This window comes from Dysidea avara, chromosome 3 (genome assembly GCF_963678975.1).
Source record: "Dysidea avara chromosome 3, odDysAvar1.4, whole genome shotgun sequence".
Classification (NCBI taxonomy): Eukaryota; Metazoa; Porifera; class Demospongiae; order Dictyoceratida; family Dysideidae; genus Dysidea; species Dysidea avara.
Window position 1 is genome coordinate 29,329,732 of NC_089274.1, and position 20,847 is coordinate 29,350,578.

The window sequence follows — 20,847 nt, forward strand, 5'->3', positions numbered from 1 at the left end:
AAACGTAGCCGAATGCTCTATTAGGTTGACTGTTCTATTAGAGTATCTCGATCTCGCATTTGCAACACGTAGTTGGCTTTCGAATCCTGACTCAGTGGTTTGTAATCCCATTCTTCTGTACTACTGCAAGGACTTTCTATGATGATTATTCCAGCTACACACCGATTTTCAGCTCATTGCTCTAAGCGGTTTGCCTGGTAGGCGTGAAAACTAATAGTTTTTTTATAAAAATTGATTGCGTAATTGTGACACAGGTTGGGTTTTGTGTCATATCTCCATGGTCTTTATCTCAATTCCTTTCAAACCACAAAAAGGCACTCCTACGATGGTTACTCCATCTACATATAAATTTTCAACTCATTCCTCCAAGGGGTTTACCCTGTAGGCGTGACAGACCTTCGAGCTTATTTTACGCACATAATCGGTCATAACTCCGTGTATGTTCATCGTATTCCTACCAAAGGTGGTACTGAGATCCGCCTTAATTAGCCCTTCAAGTGTGCCAAATTTCAGCCCTATCCGAGTACGCATTCGTGTTTTATGTAAATATTTTAATAACGACAATTCAGGTGAATTTGGTGCCGCTTGGTCTTGGCACAAAATTCACCTGAATTGTCATTATTAAAATTTTTACCATTAACCTACCATCACAGCCATTTCTTGGCCGCCACCTTGGATTTCACATCTTTTTTCACCATAGCCTGTCTGAGGGCCGCACTTTTTTTACAGCTTGGCTGTTTTGGATTAGATTTCACTTCTTTTTGTATTTGTATACCCCAAAGCCGGCCTATGGCTGGCTTTAGGGCTTTTTTAAACCTATCATTTTTTCTTTACCACAGGAAGAAGAAAAGATGAAGCAGGGTGATTTCTTTGTAGCTGACCTCTCTACAAGGTTATCCTTCTAGCTGATCTCTCTACCGGATGACTTGTTTGTAGCTGAACTCTCTACAGGGTGGTTTGTTTGTAGCTGAATTTTCTACAGGGCAATTTGTTTGCAGCTGAACTCTCTACATGGTAGTTTCTTTGTAGCTGAACTATCTACAATGTAACTTCTTCTAGCTGAACTCTCTACAGGGTGACTTTTTTCTAGCTAATCTCTCTACAGGGTGACTTGTTTGTAGCTGAACTCTCTACAGGGTGATTTGTTTGTAGCTGAACTCTCTACAAGGTAACTTCTTCTAGCTGATCTTTCTACAGGGTGATTTGTTTGTAGCTGAATTCTCTACAGGGTGACTTGTTTCTAGCTGATCTCTGTACAGGGTGACTTGTTCCTAGCTGAACTCTCTACAGGTGATTTGTTTGCAGCTGAACTCTCTTATACATGGTGGTTTATTTGTAGCTGAACTCTCTACAAGGTGACTTCTTCTAGCTGATCTCTCTACAAGATGACTTGTTTCTAACTGAACTCTCTACAATGTCATCTGTTCATAGCGGAACTTTCTACTGGGTGATTTGTTTGCAGCTGAACTCTTTGCATGATTGTTTCTTTGTAACTGAACTCTCTACAAGGTAACTTCTTCTAGCTGATCTCTCTACAGGGCAATTTGTTTGAGCTGAACTCTCTACATGATGATTTCTTTGTAGCTGAACTCTCTATTAGGTACCATATTCTGGCTGATCTGACTACAGGGTGACTTGTTTGTAGCTGAATTCCCTACAGAATAACTTGCAATGTAATATAATTGAGTAATTTATAAATGCAGCTGAATGCTTTATTAGGGTGACTGTTCTATTAGAGTATCTCGATCTCGCATTTGATACACGTAGTTGCCTTTTGAATCATAACTCGGTGGTTTGTAATCCGATTCTTCTGTACTACTGCAAGGACTTTCTATGATGATTATTCCAGCTACATACTGATTTTCAGCTCATTGCTCTAAGCGGTTTGCCTGATAGACACGAAAACTAATAGTATTTTTATTCATAAAAATCGATCGCGTAATTTTGACACAGGTCGGGTTTTGTGTCATATCTCCGTGGTCTTTATCCCGATTTCTTTCAAACCACAAAAAGGCACTCCTACGATGGTTGCTTCATCTACATAGCAATTTTCAACTGATTCCTCAAAGGAGTTTACCCTGTAGGCGTGACAGACCTTCGACCTTATTTTACGCAAATAATCGGTCATAACTCCGTGAATGTTCATCGGATTCCTATCAATGTTGGTACAGAGATCCGCCTTAATGAGCCCTTTAAGTGTGCCAAATTTCAGCCCGGTCCGAGCATGCATTCGTGTTTTATGGCGGATTTTGCGAAATGAAGAAGTAGAAGAAGAAAAAAACGAAGAAATTAAAACGAAATTTTGTTCGCTCGTATCTCGGAAATGGCTGGAGCGATTTTCTGTGTAGACTCCCCTTGCTGGCCGGCACCTCTCTAGCAAATTTGGTTCCAATCGGATAAGGGATCACAGAGCTACATAGGTGTGAAAATTGCATTTTCTTTCTTCCTGTTAATATACTCACGGGTGGCACGCCGGCTTCTTGGGCCGCACGACACACTACCGTGTGTCTTGATCCACGTAAGCTGCCTTGATACTTCTGATATCTTTTATCAATGTTTAAACTTGGGAATTAATTAGTTGACATGATTATTGTTATGAAATCAATTTTCCCGAAGAAGCACTCAGAAGGAGGCATTAGGTATCCTTGCCATACTACAAGTTGGGAAATTTTATGTACCCTATAGCATGCACAAGTGTTGGAGGATGTTTTTGAATATGGACCACACCCACATAATAAATAAAGCAAAATAACCATTCCACAATGAAGTTTTTCCTATAGGCCTTCAGTAAGTTCTATCTTTGAATAACACATCTTCCTTAACTACTTCTATGTGATATTCCTAGAACTTGTCCATTGTTATTAACAAACTTAACTACAGTGTTACCTGTTGCCAACCCATTACTAAATTTACCAGGCATGTATATAATGAATCCAGTGGTTGGTTTTGTATTGGTTCATGTAATTGATTGTCTAACTAGCAATTAGTTTGCTATGAAAGGGTTACATGTTAGGTGTAGCATAGGCACACAGGATCTTTCTGATACGTATGTATGTATGCCCTCAGCCCTCAGGCTTAGGGTCAGGCAAATCCCTTGTGCCCATGTTACAACTATTACAGGTACTTATCTCCTAATTAGATGTGCCAATTACCTTCATTCTTGCTTTATCTAATATTGTTATTTTTAGGGAGAGTGCAGCAAGCATCTGGAATGGTTTAAGAGCTTAAAGTTAAGTTTGGGTGTTTTCAGGTCAACAAACAATGAACCACTGCATTATTCACGTCCTGAAACAAAAACCAAAAGTTGTATAACTATTCAGTTTTTTTGCCTGTTATCTGCCGAACAATGGAGATTTGATGATAAGACATCAAAAGTGTACCTGCGTTTTGCTGCCAATGAACTAGGAACATATAGTACATGCCATGGTCCAATGATTCCTACCAATGGTGGCAATAATAAGAGGTTTGTTTAGTTAAATTTTGACACATACAGACAGTATGTATTATAACAATTATATACAACATGTTTGGCAGTTACATTTTGTTCTTTAACATGTGTAATAGGTTCTTATTAGTATTATGTAATAAGGTGGCAGTGTACCTCATGTGTGAGATAATATTTTGGATTGTAAAGTATGCATGTGCATTGCAATGAAGTGAATGTGGTCATAACTGGAGGATGGAGCAGAATTACTTTCTTTAAAATAGAACTTTCGGCATATTTTGTGTGGATGGATTGTTTGTAAAGACATTCAAATGAATATTGGAGAACCATCATCTCAGTGTCAATCAACAGAATGCATACCTTTTTACAAAATGAATAGCTGCATAAGTACCTTTGTAAGAAATATAAATATTTAAAGCCAAATCTAGTATGGGGCAAATGCTCCCTACACCAGTTGTAACTCCTTGTCCCTTAAACCCGTATGTAATCTTTAGTAACAAAGCACTAAAAATGCATGTGCTGATAGATCTGCTTTTATGCATGGAAGTGCTACCATGCACTCTTGATCCATTTACCCTACGGCTACACAATTTATGCTGTTATATACCCTATTTTGGTTCAAAACTCACCACGAAACAATATGTATGCAATTCAAACACACATGTCATTACATACCTTCAGAAACTGATTTTAAATCTTTCCCAGTTTGCTGTATTGAGCTTAAATTAACACTAGTAGCTTTGCCATTCATTGAAGAATCATGACATCTATAGCTCACATGAGTCAGACAGTGATAAAAATGGCTGCTGTGCTACGCATTCAGGAGATTAGAGAAACCAGATGTTGATCTTCGGTGATTTCATGTTGTTACTTATTTATCCTGCCCAATGAATTTAATCTATTCACTAATGGTTTTGAAGTTAGGCAAGCATGATACACTGCCAGTTTAGATGATGTCATGTTGCCATATATCAATAATGATAATTGTGCTACAGTGGAAACTTAGTTATCAGGACTCCGCTTATCCGGATTCTTGATTAACCGAACTACGGAAATGACTGCTCTATTAGAGTAATGACTGTTATGTATATAAATATGCTGAGTATGTGGGTTTTAATAGTTAAGCGATATGCGTACATGGCACTCACTGTACTTGTACAGAATACATATATGTATGCTAACTCATTATAACAAATTTACAATGGTAATAGGTGCATCCTCCCAACACTGCATTATATATTTCATACACGATTATAATTAGTAGTCACTAACTTTAATAGTACAATCATTGCAACTCTTGAAATTAACATTGGCCACACCACTAAAGACCACTGAGATGTAATACTGACTTTGAATCTGTCACTGTAAAATTGAGCACTGTAAAATTGAGCAAAATTAATACCATAACTAGACTTACTAGAGAACTTCTTAGTTTTCAATATAGTTATGTTGGTGATGGCACAAACACAATAGTTTCCACAGGAGAGTTTTCTCTGTGAAACATTAATGTATTATTTTTGTAGAGGCAAAGGTGAATACCTGGAGTATCATTTCTCTGTTAAAATTCCTCAGAAAGTGTTCACTAATCAAGATGCTACAGTTCGCAGGTATAAATACCATGTGGAATCACCAGCAACAGAGGAGGGTGTATTAAAATCTTGGGAGTTGATTCCAATCCCCAAACAAAGTAGTGGTGTAATTGACCGCTCTCTCAAGCTATACAATGATGAGACAACATGTGGATGTAAGTTGATGATTTTAACTTCTCTGTGTACAGTGCAACCTCTCTATTATGGACACTTTGGGACCCAGAATTTTTGGCCACTTTTTGCTGTAATATAGAGGTTTTCCTCTCTCACTATCTCTTAGAGGTAAAAATGTATTGACCAGACCTGTTGGGACCAAAATTTTTATCCTTATTATGGTTTTTTTTATTATTATGTCCTTAATTTGGGGAGTGTGTTAAAAGAGGTTCCACTGTATTCACTTTTTGTATGGTGATAATATGTCATACTGTGACTTCCCCACAAGCATGTGCATATTTTAAAATATTGCGCTGTGTAGTCAATGCTTCTGATAGTATGCATATGAGTAAACAAAGCAAAATTTGAACTTTCGTAAAAGAAATACCATAAAGTGGGGTTGTTAAGCGCATGCGCTTATATTTTCGGAGAAAACTTTTTGTAAACATCATACTATCTGTTAGGCGCATACGCCTAATAAATAATTGTGGTGAATGTAACACGGAATCACCACATTGTGAGAGTAGTTACTATAGTCGCCACGCCAGTGTGTAAGAATATCTGACTCTATTTCTGGGTGAAATCCTTCGTGTTAAGCAAGATTATCACTATCCAGATGGCTGATTTGCTGTATACATAGCGAAGGGAGACCTCAAGGGGGACGTAAGTGCTTGAGGAGACAATAATTTTTCAGTACTCTCAGCTTTTCTTGATGTTTCTTGTGTGTAGCTTTATCGTCGCATTTGCCCATGTGCGCTTATCATCCATGGTTAATTACAAGAAATGTGTATGTGCTTAACAAATAATATGCGCTTAACAGATGCATGCACTTAACAACCTGACTCTATGGTAGAATGGTATTTCAGTTTTTGTACTATTGGGTACTTTAGGACTATGCTAAGTATTAAGATTGCCACTGAATGTGTATTTGTGACTGAATTTACAAAAGCACGTTCCGCTCACTTCCAGTTCTTTGATTGTAATTTGTAACTTGGCCTCTTAGAATGTCATTGACTTAGAATTTTTGTGCAATCCTTCCATAGTATCACATAATGACAAGTGATACTATGGAATCACCACGTTGTGAGAGTAGTTAATATAGTCGGAATCAAGCATGCTGTCAGAGTTAAACTTAATTCTGACAGCATGCTTGTTCATTGAATTGTTTTACTTCAGTCTCATAAAACTGCATGGATGTGTGAAAGCCTGGTTTTGTCTTAATTCAGTCACATTTGTACTTAACTTTAAAGAGTCTATTTGTCAGGGTCCACTGTAGCTATGCAATGCAAAGCATGTATAAATACAGAATTACAAATTTTTATATCGGTATAGTTTTAGTACTGTATGCATGCTGCCTTAATTGTACTGTATCAAACGGTACGGTAGTACCGTTTAAGTAGGAATCCGGGTGAAAGTTTTGTGCACCGCCAAAAATTCCGCCTTTGAAAACCATCCTAGAGACATCTTACGAGACGAAAATCACCTTTATGGAATAGTACTAGTCCATATCAAGACACACGGTAGTGTGTCGTGCGGCCCAAGAAGCCAGCGTACAACACCCGTGAGTATATTGATAGGAAGAAAGATAACGCAATTTTCGCACCTCCATATCTCTATGCTGCCTTGATGAAACGACGATTTTTGCTGTGGACACGCCTGCCAACTTCAGTACTCCACATTCCAAATTTGAGCAAAATCGCTTCAAGCATTCCCGAGATATGCAACTTCAAAATTGGCTTAGTTTCTTCATTTTTTTCTTTTTTTTCTTCCTCTTTTTGCACACTTACAAAAACTGCCATAAAACGCGAACGCATTATCCGATTGCCTTGAAATTTGGCACACAGAAGGGGAGTATAACGGCACATCTTGGTACCAAGTTTGGCTGGAATACAGTAAACAGCCAAGGAGTTATTAGCGATTATTCATGAAAAATAACACCAATATGTTGTCACGTCTACAGGGTAAACCGCTTGTTTTCAATATTGTTAGATTTTGATAATTTAGCAGTAATAAAAGAATAGATAGTAAATTTCAGTCTAGTCTTCTTCTTAAACTATCTTCTTCCCCAGCACTGGTAGAATCCTTTGACTGTTTTCTTCTTCTTAACTATTCTTCTTGTTGATCCTACTCATAGATTCAATATTAACAACAATGCCACCAGTTTTATTAACCTTACAGACTCAGGAGGTTTGCTTTCGGTTAGCCCTTTTTATATAGCAAGTTGTTGTTGTGACCTCAGTACAATCACCTGATGTGTCATGTAGTCCTCAACAATAAACAGTTTATTCTTACACCCAAATATGGCTATTACCAGAAATGAGTCAGCAGTTCTTAGAAATAAACAGCTGATTCTGCTAACATATAAAATATGGTTATGTCTAGATTCTCTAATACTTAACAATCTTCCATTCACCACTTATGGGAAGAAGCTGAAAATCGGTGCGTGGATAGGTTAACTATTGAACCTCAAACCTTTTGTGGTTTGAACGAAATTGAGCTAAAAACCACGAAGATACAGCAAATAGACCAACAGTGTGTAGCAATTATGCAATCGAGATTAGCTAATAAAGAAACATCCACTTGCCACACCTACCGGAAAAACTGCTTGGAGTAATGCTTTGAAAATCGCTGTACAGATGGAGTAATCATCTTAGAAAGGCTCTTCAATGATGTAGAAGAATCAGACTTAAAGCCACAGAGTTATAACACAAAATCCAACTTAGTGTAGGAAGTGCGAGATCGAGATACTCTAATAGAGCAGTCACCCTGAAGAGAGATCAGATAGAAAGAAGTAACCCGTAGAGAGATCAGCTACAAACAAATAACCCAGTAGAAATATGTGTTGGAAACAAATCACCATGTAGAGAGATCAGTTAGGAACAAGTTACCCAGTAGAAAGTTTAGCTAGAAACAAGTCACCCTATAGAGAGATCAGCTACAAGCAAGTTATAACCCTATAGAGAGATTAGATACAAACAAATCACCCAGTACAAATATGTGCTGGAAACAAATCACCATGTAGAGAGATCAATTAGGAACAAGTCACCCTGTAGAGAGATCAGCTACAAACAAATCACCCTGTAGAAGGATCAGCTGGAGACAAGTCACTCTGTAGAGATATCAGCTAGAAATAAGCCACCCTGAAAAGAGTTCAAACTACAAACAATGAGAGTTTTAGCTACAGTTCAGTTATGTAAGAAATCGCCTCATTACATATGCGATATCGTTCAGTGTAAAATATACAAATATTTAATCAGACAAAAAGGTATACACATAATTGCTTCTTGTTTTTGTTCCACAATTCCTGCAGTGAAGAAAAAAAAACAAGTTAAAAGGAAGCACCAAAGCCAGTTGATGGCCAGATTTGTGGCTTGCAATACAAAAAGAAGTGATATCTAAACCAAACTAGCCAAGCTGTAAAAAAAAGAGTGTGGCCCCCAAAAAGGCCAGGGTGAAAAAAGATGTGAAATCCAAGGTGGCGGCCAAGAAATGGCTGTGATGGTAGGTTAATGGCAAAAAATTTTAATAACAACAATTCAGCTGAATTTGCGTTGCCTCTTCCACGTTTCACTAGGATTCGGCACCAAATTTACCTGAATTGTCGTTATTAAAATTTTTGCCATTAACCTATGATCACAGCCATTTCTTGGCTGCCACCTTGGATTTCACATCTTTTTTCACCCTGGCCTTTTTGGGGGCCGCACTCTTTTTTTACAGCTTGGCTGGTTTGGTTTAGATAATACATAATACAGCATTAAATATAACAAAATACTTACAGGTGGCTGGATATAGAATTTTTATAAATCGCCAAAACTCAAATTTTAGACTGACTGACTGACTGACCAACTGACTGACACTGACTGACTGTCTGACCACAGTCGCAAGCCTAGAGGCCAAACGAAGCAGCATACGGTCACCATTTTACGCCACAATAACAAAATCACCAGTGGGATGTGCCTTTTGGGGTTCTGACGAGTGTGTGCCCTCTGCGCCTTGTCTTTTCTTTTATCTTCATTCAGGCTGTTTGTCTTCTTCTTCATCCAATAAAACCATATCGAGGCATAAATTTTCCGTATCAACACTTTCTTTAAGCAGCATAATAGACGCCACAAGATTATTTAAGGCGCTTAATAATTTATCCCCTTCACTGCTGCATTTCTGGGAGATTCCAATCAGAATGTTGTAAGAGACTATATCTCACAAACCAAACAACATAATCCCATAAAACTATATATAATATTAATCACCATTAAACAGCGAATCCCACTGTGGTATTATGGTTTACTTAACGGTAACCCCTACGAAGTTATACAACCACAAAGTTTTAAAAATCGGCTAACAATCCTTAGCCAGCAAATTAATACACATAAACAGTCTTACAGTGTTTATAACAGTACAATGAAGATCGCCAGTCCATGTATATTTGAAGCGATTCACTGGAAGTTTGGTTTTCAGGCGTTTGAGCAACTATGCATGTGCATAAACCCACGAGGCCATTAATCTGTGAAGTGCAAACAACTCAGTAGAGTGTTAAAACGTGTCTAATCTATCTCCTTACCATTTCCTTTCACTTCTAAAACCAGAAGCACTTCGAAGTATCCACCAGAACGGCTATTACACACGACCACAAATCCATCGATTACATAACATTACGCGCATTAGTGTGTGAGGGATCTGTTTATCCCTGTTCCCGTTTGTGTAAGGGTGTGACCACCTTAGAATAAGCGCATTAGCTGGTAGAAGACACAATGAAAGCCTCAGAGTGCCTGAATATTAACACTAGGAGTGTTTATAGAGCTAATGTGCCATATGGCGTCTACAGCGGTGAATGGGTTAAACGCTACAGTACTGTACGGAGATACGAGTACTAGATAGCCACCTGTATCTTCACGATAGGTCACAGGATCACGCCCATTCTTTATTCTACGCATTATCGATTGAAACCATGATGACCACACCCCTTTTACGCTAGCTGTATTTATAACGGAATAGCTAGTGACTACACACCTTCAAGTTGATAGGCTGACTCAGGATGCTCTAATAATAAATCGAAACCATGATGACCACACCCCTTTTCAAGCACACATCTTTGCAGGCTAGCTGACTCGAGATACTCTAATACAGCAGTCACCCTAATAGAACAGTCGCATGTTTATAGCTAGCTGTATGCTTTAACAAAAAACTAAACAAAGTAGTATATTAAATATTACAAATTTAAAAATGAAGTAGGGATCCAAGCAATAAAAAGTAGTGAAACAAGAGTTGAACGATGGTAGCTATTACAGCATAGCTCGGTGGGAAATCCCTACTTTGGCATTGAACACAATATAATTGCTATACCATGCCAAAGTAGGGATTTCCCACCAAACTATGTTGTAATAGCTACCTTCATTAATCTCTTGTTTCACTACTTTTTATCGTTTGGATCCCTACTTCATTTTTAAATTTATAATTTTTAATATATATCATACAGTATGGTAGTACTGTATATTAGAGATACAGAGGATTGCGGAATCTTTGCAATACAGGAAGTTACCAGAAACTTGACCTATCAAAGTTGTGATGACGTATTTCAAAGTTTATGGATCATGTTTTTTGATTGGTGCTTTACGATTTTGTTGCAAACATTCCGCAAACCTCTGTAATGAAAAACTGGGCTTTCTAGCCAAAATTATCACCCTAAAACCAGCTTTGATTTCCCTTCATGACAGCTTGGCTGCATTGGTTAGGCACAGCCAAGCCCAAAAATGTCTTCAGACCAGCCCCAAACCCTTCGAAAAAGTTTCTATGGATTTTTAGAAAATGGTATGTATAAGATGCTTTGATCTTTGGAAGAAAATGAGGTCTTTAAAATCCACTAAGAGACCTGCTGGTAGGTTCTTAAAATGGTTAAAAACCTGTTAACAGAAGGACCTCAAGCATCACAAATCTCACTTTCAATCATTGATTTGCAATGCTCCCTCCAAGCATACTCAGGCTGATAGCCTGGAGTGGGCGACCAGTTACCCAGGCCAACGTGTGATTAACCACTCCATTCATTTTATAGGCATGCCTGAAAATTCAATTATGGGAAGTACAATCTAACGTTTTGCATACATTTGTTATGATGAATGGAGAAGTCCACTAATATCATGGAAAATTCTGTTTAATATCCATCTGTTTCTAGAGTGTTTTAAGGCTGTTTTCGTCTTCTACTAAACTATGGATGGACTTGGGGAAGCACCCTTGTGTAGGCCTAACCTTTTTGTGCCATCCCTTTCAATTTGGATGAATCAGATAATAAATATAAATAAATGACTTTACTACAGATCTAAATGGGTAAGCTTCCTTGTTAAAACATTATTGTGCTCCGTGTAATGTGGGTGTGATATGTATTCAAAACCGTGCCTGTTCTTTGTACTATTGTGGCGCCACTGAAGGCACAACTTGTGACAACTTGTTTCCATCATATAAATCCACACAAGGTTCTTCTTCAACACACGTATTCTTTACACTGCTGTGAGCACTGGCTACTGCTAACTTGGGTCGATCACTGCCATTTCCCAGTTGTGCCGGATCCAGGTCTAACTTCTGAACTTGTGAAAGGAAGCGGTGCAAGCTTCGAGCTTTTCAGCATTTCGACAAAAGCACGTTCACTCTTCCGTAACATTGTGTGACGATTTCAGAACGACATATAACCAGAGTTGGGGAAGTTACCTTTTCAAAGTAATATATTACATAATACTTTCTACACAATGAAATATATTACAGTTACATATTACTTAAAATAAAATGTAACTTAATAATATTACATATTAAGTTACTTGTGAAGTGTAGCTTAATATTATTAGCTGTAAATATTAAAGTTACTGAATGCAAGGAACTTCATGTACTTTAATATTATGAATTAAATTAATACTTCAGCATATATGCATGCAAACCACATGTTTTCACGCAGATGGTGGGCATTAATAGCAATGGTCTATGTGGTACGCACAGTCCAATGGACCGGGCAGCATCTTTTAATATAGGTGAAAGGTTAATGGATTGAGGTAATGGATCACTGAGTAGTTTAATGGATAGTAAATAGCAGTATAAAAGCCATTTGTAATGCATTACTGGCTCATTGTTGCTCATAGTATTACTCGTTACATCGCACTGATCGCTACTTATTACCTTGCTCGTTACGTAATATTATTACTTTGTTTGTTACTAGTAACGAGTTAATAGTTTCTAAAAGTAACTTAAGTTACATTACATGCATTTCGCAAAGTAATGCGTTATCTTACTTCAACTCGCAAATTATATTATATATTACGTAACGTGTTATATTATGTAACGCGTTACCCCATCTCTGCATATAACCCAGTCCCACAATGCCTCCATCTATATGCCCACTACTTTGCCTTATATGATTGAAATTGTATCTGTAGATTAGAAGAAATGTTTGTAAAAACAAGCCTAGGCAGTTGATGGATGGCTTTGGGATATTTGAAATACAAAAAGAAGTAAAATCCATGCTAAACAGCCAAGGTGTATAAAAAGGATGCGGCCTTCAAAAGCCTAGGTGAAAAAAGGTGTGAAATCCCCCATGAAATGGCTGCAATGATAATGATTAGTAATGGCTTTGTGCATATTAATTATCATTAGCATTGTTGCAGCCATTTCATGACCACCACCTTTATTTCACAACTTTTTTTTCACCCAATTAAGCTTTTGAAGGCTGCACCCTTTTATACAGCAATTGGCTGTTATTGCTTGGATTTATATTTTATGTTAACTGTAGTACATAATTACAAAGTTTTATTAACTTTTAGCTGTATATGTAGCCAAGTTTATCATTTAGTTTATGGAGTGCTGTAATCATTTCATGCTTGATTGATATAATTGTACAAGTGTTTACTTCTTTGCTTATATTCATCAGTGACCTATCAACGGTTTGATGGCATCATACTACCTGAGCATACTAAGCCACCAACTAAACCTAGTTCAGGATTTATTGGAACAGTAGCTAGTGGCATTAGCTACTTGTATAGTGGCAGCAAACAAAATGCTGAAACATGTGATGATGAAAAATTGAGCTCGTTCAAATATGATACCAAAAAACTGTCTGATGCTAATCACCAGCAATTAAGAAAGAATGCCTTATTGATGCACCTTGAGCATTATTATTGTGTGCTTAGTGGAGAGGAAGAATTAAACAATCCTATTGAAAATGTTGAAACTGTTTGTGCTGTTTTTGCATCTTTAAACAGTTGTCATCTCTCTTATAAAACATTTTATCATGGCAATCACATGGATCATTCATGGACTTTTAATGAGACTAAAACGGTAATTGCATGATCATGTTATATATGTGTATTTTAAATGTACATCTGTAATTTAATTCAGATAATTTACATACAAAATCTAACTGTCACATCCAAATTGGTCTTCCCTGAATGCAATCAATTTTTCTGCTTAATTTGATTTACTAATGTCAATAACAACTATTATTGTCAGATCATTAACCACCTTTGATTTCACATCTTTTTTCACCCTGGATTTTTTTAGGGCTGCCCCTTTTTTTCACATCTTGGTTGTTTTTGTCTAGATATGGAGTACTGAAGGTGAAAGGCATTTCCACATCAAAAAATCATTTTGTTTTGTAAATGCAACATGGAGGTACGTATGTGCGAAATCACATTTTTGTTCTTCCTGTCAATATACACACTGGGTGATGCGCCAGCTTCCTTGGCCATGTGCACATGATACACTGTCATGTCATGATACACTATCATGTGTCTTGATTAGGTTAATTACATCTAATCAATAAAGGGAGCAGTCAAAATTGCTCCATGGATTGTTGCATTAGCAACAAATAGGTCCTCGAGATAAAAATTTGCATAGTGGCCAAGAAATAACTGTGATGGTAGGTTAATGGCAAAAATTTAATAATAACGATTCAGATGAATTTGTACTGCCTCCTTCCAGTTTCACTAGGACTTGGCAACAAATTTACCTGAATTGTCGTTATTAAAATTTTTAACAGGCATTTCTTGGCCACCACCTTTGATTTAAGGGTGCTCGTGAATATTTGAAGCCATACAATGCATGATTTTGTACTGTCTTTTACAACCAGACAATGTGTAAAATGAATCCATATGGTACTTGTATTGGTAGTGTTTACCTTTCTCTTCAACACAAACCAAACAGAATTTCGCTAGCCTTTACTGTTCTGTAGCTACGTGAGATTCTTTCCAGAGTGCTTAAATCGAAACTAGTCCTTCATCTTTACCACTAGCGCACCGGAAATTGCACTAAATATACTTAAGATTACAACTCACATATCTATGAAAAGTATTAATCCATAGCTTACATTGATAGCAAGCGCTGAAGATGTGTTTCACTAACCAAACCCTCGTGTTTCCATCGCCATTATTCACGAAGCCATAGTGCTATGGACAATAGTCCTGTGGAGAATTTATCTGCCTATCTCCGTGCAAAATTTGAAGCTTTTACGGCTATCACTCTAAAACTAGTTTTATTTTTAGTAAACATGTACAAAGATTGCATGCACCCAACATTATTGATATAATAACCACACAAATTCCTATTAACCACATTCACCAACTTTTCAAAATAACGTGTCATAAACACTGTTCTAAACATAAAGAAGCTCTGTTTTCTCTTCTTCACACATGGGACTAGTTTCTTGCTATGCCTGGAGTCTCCAGCAAGTCGCTCTTGGATAGGTTATGCTAGGCACGTCATCATCAGCAGCTTGTTACGCCTTGTGATTCCAGCTGGTAACATAGTCCCCTACACAAGCAGCTTATATTTACAATACAAACTACCAGCATACCCTATCACTCGCGAAAACAAGGCACAAGCACATGTTGGCTACAAGCAAAACTTGCGTTCACACTTTTCACCTTAAATAACACTTACTTTTAGACTAATTCATGCTAGTGATCCATCAGGCAATCATTTGCTAACACTTCAGTGACAATTTTAAAGTAAAAAACATACTGCTCTTCACTGTGTTCTCTGGCGCAATTCATGAGCGCTTAACACAGATACTACAGTTATGCATGGTAATGCCAATTATGATACAACAGCCGCATGTGGTTTGTAGGCTGGCACTTAAACGGCTTCAAATATCAGCTTAACATCTTTTTTCACCCTGGATTTTTGGGGGCCACACCCATTTTTCACAGCTTGGCTGTTTTTGTATAGATATCGCATCTTTTTTGTATTTGTATACTCCAAAGCCAACCTGTGGCCAGTTTTGGAGTTTCTTTTACTTGTCTTTTTCTTACTGCAGAAAGGAGGAAGATATCAAGACCTGAATTCTTTGGATACTTTTTAATAATGATACATTTTTTACAAAAATTAATACTGTATGAAAATTATCACATGTCCTCTCTCCTACAGGTAGACTATCTTGTAGCAGAAATCTCTACAAGGTAACTTGTTTGTAGCTGAACTCGCTATAGAATGATTTTCAATGTAGCTGGACTCTCTTCAATGACTTGTTGTAGCTGAACTCTCTATGGGGGACTTACATTGTAGCTGAACGCTCTACTGGGTGGTTTTTATAGCTGAATTCTACAGGTGACTTGTTTGTAGCTAAACTCTCTACAGGGTGACTTGTTTAATACTGAACTTTCCACAGGGTGATTTATTGGTTGCTGAACTCTCTTGAGGGTGACTTGTTTGTAGCTGAACTCTCTAAAGTGTGACTTCATTGTGGTTGAAATCTCTTCATGGTGACTTGTTTAATACTAAATTCTCCACAGTATGGTTACTAATAGTTTGTAGCTGATTTTTCTACAGGGTGACATGTTGATAGCTGACTGTTCTACTGAGTGTTTTTTTGTACCTGAATTCTCCACAGGGTGACTTGTTTGTGACTGAACCATCCAAATAGGAATTTGTTTGCAGCTGAACTCTCTACGGGTGGCTTGTTTGTACCTAAACTCTCTATAAGGTTATTTGTTTGTGGCTAAACTTTCCACAAGGTGATTTGTTTGTTGCTGAAATCTATACAGGGTGACTTGTTTGTAGTTGAATTCTCTACATAGTGACTTGTTTGTAACTGAACACTCCACTGGTACTGGGTGCCTTTTTGTAGCTGAACTCTCTACATGTGGACTTGCTTATTGCTGAACTATCTGCAGGGTGATTTGAACTCTCTACGTGATTGTAACTGAACTCTCTAGTGGGGAACTTTTTGTAGCTGAGCTCTACAGGTGACTTGTGTGTGGTTGAACTATCCACAGGCTATTTGTAGCTGAACTCTCTACACGGTGACTTTTTTGTTGCAAAACTCTCTTCAGGGTGACTTGTTTGTAGTTGAACTCAGGTGACTTGTTTGTAATTGAAGTCTCTACAGGGTGACCTGTTTGTAGCTGTACACTATACAGGGTGACTTATTATTATTATTATTATTATATTTGATTAATGTACAACTTCTATAAAAGGGAAAATGTACATATTTTGATAAGAAAATATAGTCAGTTATAAAAATAACTGTCACAACTCTTTCTAAAATATTCCAAGTTGCTAGAAGTAACAGCCTCCGCCGGACTTGTTTGTAGTTGAACTCTCGATAGGGTGACTTGTTTGTAACTGAACTCTCTACATGGTGATTTGATTGGAGCTGAACGTTCTAATAGATTGACTTATTTCATAGCTGAATGTTCTATTAGGGTGACTGCACTATTAGAGTATCTCGATCATGCACTTGTTACATCTAGTTGACTTTCGTAGTGTACCTCAGTGGTTTGTAATCTAATTCCTTGTAAATTACTGAAAGATTGTTCTAAAATAATTAATCTACCTCTCTACTTATTGTCAGCTGATTTCATTAGCTAGTTTGCCTGGTAGACATGGCAAGTAATACTTTTTTATTAACAAAACTTTATCATGCGCATTTTACACATGGTTGGCATTTTTGTATATCCATGATTGTTAGTGGAATTTTTTCAAACCACAAAAACCTAGTGGTATGTTACAAACCAATTATGGCAACTACTCAGAAATTGCCAAAAATGGCAATCTTCACAATTTCTGAGCAGCAAAAAGATACTACTTCTAGCAACTTTTTTAAATTGCCAAAACTGGAAACTACTTACAGTTTCCAAAATTGGCAACTTCTGTTTTGCTTTGAACAACCACAAGATGGTGTTCAAAGCTACCAAGACTGGAAATAAGTGTACTACTTTTATAAGAATAATGAACTAATAAATTGTGGGATTTAGTTTGCCAAAAATGGCAAAAAATTGATACCCAAAAGTGTCAAAGTTGGCAATTCATTGGAACAATATAACAGCCATTTCTGGCAACTAAAATTTTCCGTTTTTGGAAACTTTTGAGCTGCTCACAATTTCCATTTTGGGCAATTTCTGCATGTGTCATATATTGATAATTTTGTTGAAAGTACATCATACAGTACAGTAGGACTGTATATTAAGGATCATAAAAAAATTACACCTTTTCACAAAAAAATGTTAACCAGAAACCAGCCTCACAATCCCTCCATGGTACCTTGGCAGTTAGGTGGAATCAAACCCAAAAGTATCTTCAGAGTGACTAAAAGCATTTCAAATAAGAAGGTGATGCTTTCAGAAGATGCTTATTATATACCTAAATGGTCTATTCACCCATATAGCTAGGCTGCAATTATTATATCTCTTCGGGCAATCAGTTTCAAGGTATAGTGATGGTAGAAAAATGAGTGAACTTTATGCAGGGAAGAAGGTGTCCTTAAGTTTGTATTGCAGGTGGCAATTAATAAAGATAATGATGTAATAAACAAGGGCGGATTTAGGGGAGGGGATGGGAGGCTGAAGCACCCCCTCCAAAATTTTACTATGTGCTGGCTAGAAAGATAGTAGAAGCTACAGTACAGATGCAGTTGCATCAAAAACATACATGGGCATGAAAAGAGTGAATATAGAAGAGCTATTCTCTTCTAAGAATCAACAAGAGGAGTAAAACTACATAAAACAGCTGCTAAACATTGAAATACTTTAGTAGAGCAGTCAACTACTCTAATAGCACATTCTTTAAACAAAGACCAACTCCTAGACCCCTTGAACTTCGACTTTGAACAATAACCATACTGCAGCATATATGTTGTGCCCTTTATATGAAAGTTAGTTACCACTGCTAGTTAAAGTGGCTCACAATGTTTATTCAATAAGGTGCAGTCAATATTATTGCCAAATTCAATCTCAGAAAGCTAAATTTGCAAAAATTTAGGACATGCCCCCAGCTTCCCTAGATAAAGCATGTTCCTCATGCTGAGTGTGCTTCTTACACTACACTACTAGTTGTATCAACCAGTTGCCACATTTTAACCCCCACTATAGATGCCCCTAGCTTAGCCCCCCCCCCCAACCCTTGGGAAATCCTAGATCTGCCCTTGATTTAAAAGTTTATAATTGCTTCTGATATAGTTTTAACTTGATACTTAGTACATACTATTTATTATATGTTGCTGCAGCAATACTTTAAATAGTATCTAATCCAAAACAGCCAAGCTGTAAAAAAAAGATTGCGGCCCTGAGAAAGGCAATGGTGAAGAAAGATGTGAAATCCAAGGTGGCGGCCAAGATGGTAGGTTAATGGTAAAAATTTTAATAACAATAATTCAGGTGAATTTTGTGCCGCTTGGTCTTGGCAACAAATTCACCTGAATTGTCGTTATTAAAATTTTTACCATTAACCTACCATCACAGCCATTTCTTGGCCGCTACCTTGGATTTCACATCTTTTTTCACCTAGCCTTTCTCAGGGCCGCACTCTTGTTTACAGCTTGGCTGTTTTGGATTAGATTTCACTTCTTTTTGTATTTGTATATCTTTTTTCTTTACCACAGGAAGGAGAAAAGATGAAACAGATGTTAAATACTTTAAATATTTCTGATTTTATCAGTAAATATACAAATTATATATAATATTTATTACAGAACTCTCTACATGGTGGTTTCTTTGTACTGAACACTCTACAAGGTGACGTCTTCTAGCTGATCTTTCTACAGGGTGAATTGTTTGTAGCTGAACTATCTACTAGGTAACTTCTTCTAGCTGATCTCTTTACAGAGTGATGTATTTGTATAGCTGAACTATCTACAAGGTAACTTCTTCTAGCTGATCTCTCTACAGGGTGATTTGTTTGCAGCTGAACTCTTTACATGATGGTTTCTTTGTAGCTGAACTCTCTAGAAGCTAGCTGATCCCTCTACAGGGTGATTTGTTTGTAACTGAACTCTCTACAAGTTATTTATTTGCAGCTGAACTCTTTATTCAGTGGTTTCTCTGTAGCTGAACTCTCTACTAGGTGACCTCTTCTAGCTGATCTCTCTACAGGGTGATTTGTTTCTAGCTGAACTCTCTACAGGTGATTTGTTTGCAGCTAAACTCTCTACATGGTGGTTTCTTTGTAGCTGAACTCTCTACGTGATGGTTTCTTTGTAGCTGAACTCTCTACAAGGTAACTTCTTCTAGCTGATCCCTCTACAGGGTGATTTGTTTGTAGCTGAATTCTCTACAGGGTGATTTGTTTGCAGCTAAACTCTCTACATGGTGGTTTCTTTGTAGCTGAACTCTCTACTTGATGGTTTCTTTGTAGCTGAACTCTCTACAAGGTAACTTCTTCTAGCTGATCCCTCTACAGGGTGATTTGTTTGCAGCTAAACTCTCTACATGGTGGTTTCTTTGTAGCTGAACTCTCTACTTGATGGTTTCTTTGTAGCTGAACTCTCTACAAGGTAACTTCTTCTAGCTGATCCCTCTACAGGGTGATTTGTTTGTAGCTGAATTCTCTACAGGGTGATTTGTTTGAGACTGAACTCTCTACATAGCGGTTTCTTTGTAGCTGAACTGTCTACAAGGTGACTTCTTCTTCTAGCTGAACTCTTTACAGAGTGATTTGTTTGCAGCTGAACTCTCTACATGATGATTTCTTTGTAGCTGAACTCTCTACAAGTTGAATTCTGAACTCTCTACAGGGTGATCTTTTTGTAGCTGAACTCTCTACATGATGTTTCTTTGTAGCTGAACTCTCTACTAGGTGAATTCTTCTAGCTGAACTCTCTACAGGATAATTTGTTTGCAGCTGAACTCTCTGCATGATGGTGTCTTTGTAGCTGAACTCTCTACAAGGTAACTTCTTCTAGCTGACCTCTCTACAGGGTAACTTGTTTGTAGCTGAACTATCTGCAGGGTGATCTCTACAAGGTGACTTCTTCTTGCTCAACTCTCTACAGAGTGATTTGTTTGCAGCTGAACTCTCTACATGATGGTTTCTTTGTAGCTGAACTCTCTACAAGGTGACTTCTTCTAGCTGAACTCTCTACAGAGTGATCTTTTTGTAGCTGAACTCTCTACAGGGTGATTTGTTTACAGCTGAACTCTCTACATGATGGTTTCTTTGTAGCTGAACTCTGTACAAGGTGACCTCTTCTAGCTGATCTCTCTACAGGGTGATTTGTTTCTAGCTGCATGAACTCTCTACAGGGTGATTTGTTTCTAGCTGAACTCTCTACATGATGGTTTCTTTGTACCTGAACTCTCTACAAGGTAGCTGATCCCTCTACAGGGCGATTTGTTTGTAGCTGAATTCTCTACAGGGTGATTTGTTTGCAGCTGAACTCTCTACATGGTTGTTTCTTTGTAGCTGAACTCTCTACAA

At 37.5% G+C, this 20,847-nt stretch overlaps 1 protein-coding gene across 1 annotated transcript in view; it reads left to right on the forward strand.

The window, feature by feature from the left end:
• LOC136250635 (E3 ubiquitin-protein ligase rnf213-alpha-like) overlaps positions 1-20,847 on the forward strand; it is a 486,640-nt gene that overhangs the window by 102,157 nt on the left and 363,636 nt on the right. The window contains exons 20-22 of the mRNA XM_066042860.1: positions 3,189-3,463; positions 4,969-5,189; positions 13,091-13,497. Of these exons, the coding sequence (XP_065898932.1) occupies positions 3,189-3,463; positions 4,969-5,189; positions 13,091-13,497 (903 nt within the window). The remainder of the gene's footprint in view (positions 1-3,188; positions 3,464-4,968; positions 5,190-13,090; positions 13,498-20,847) is intronic.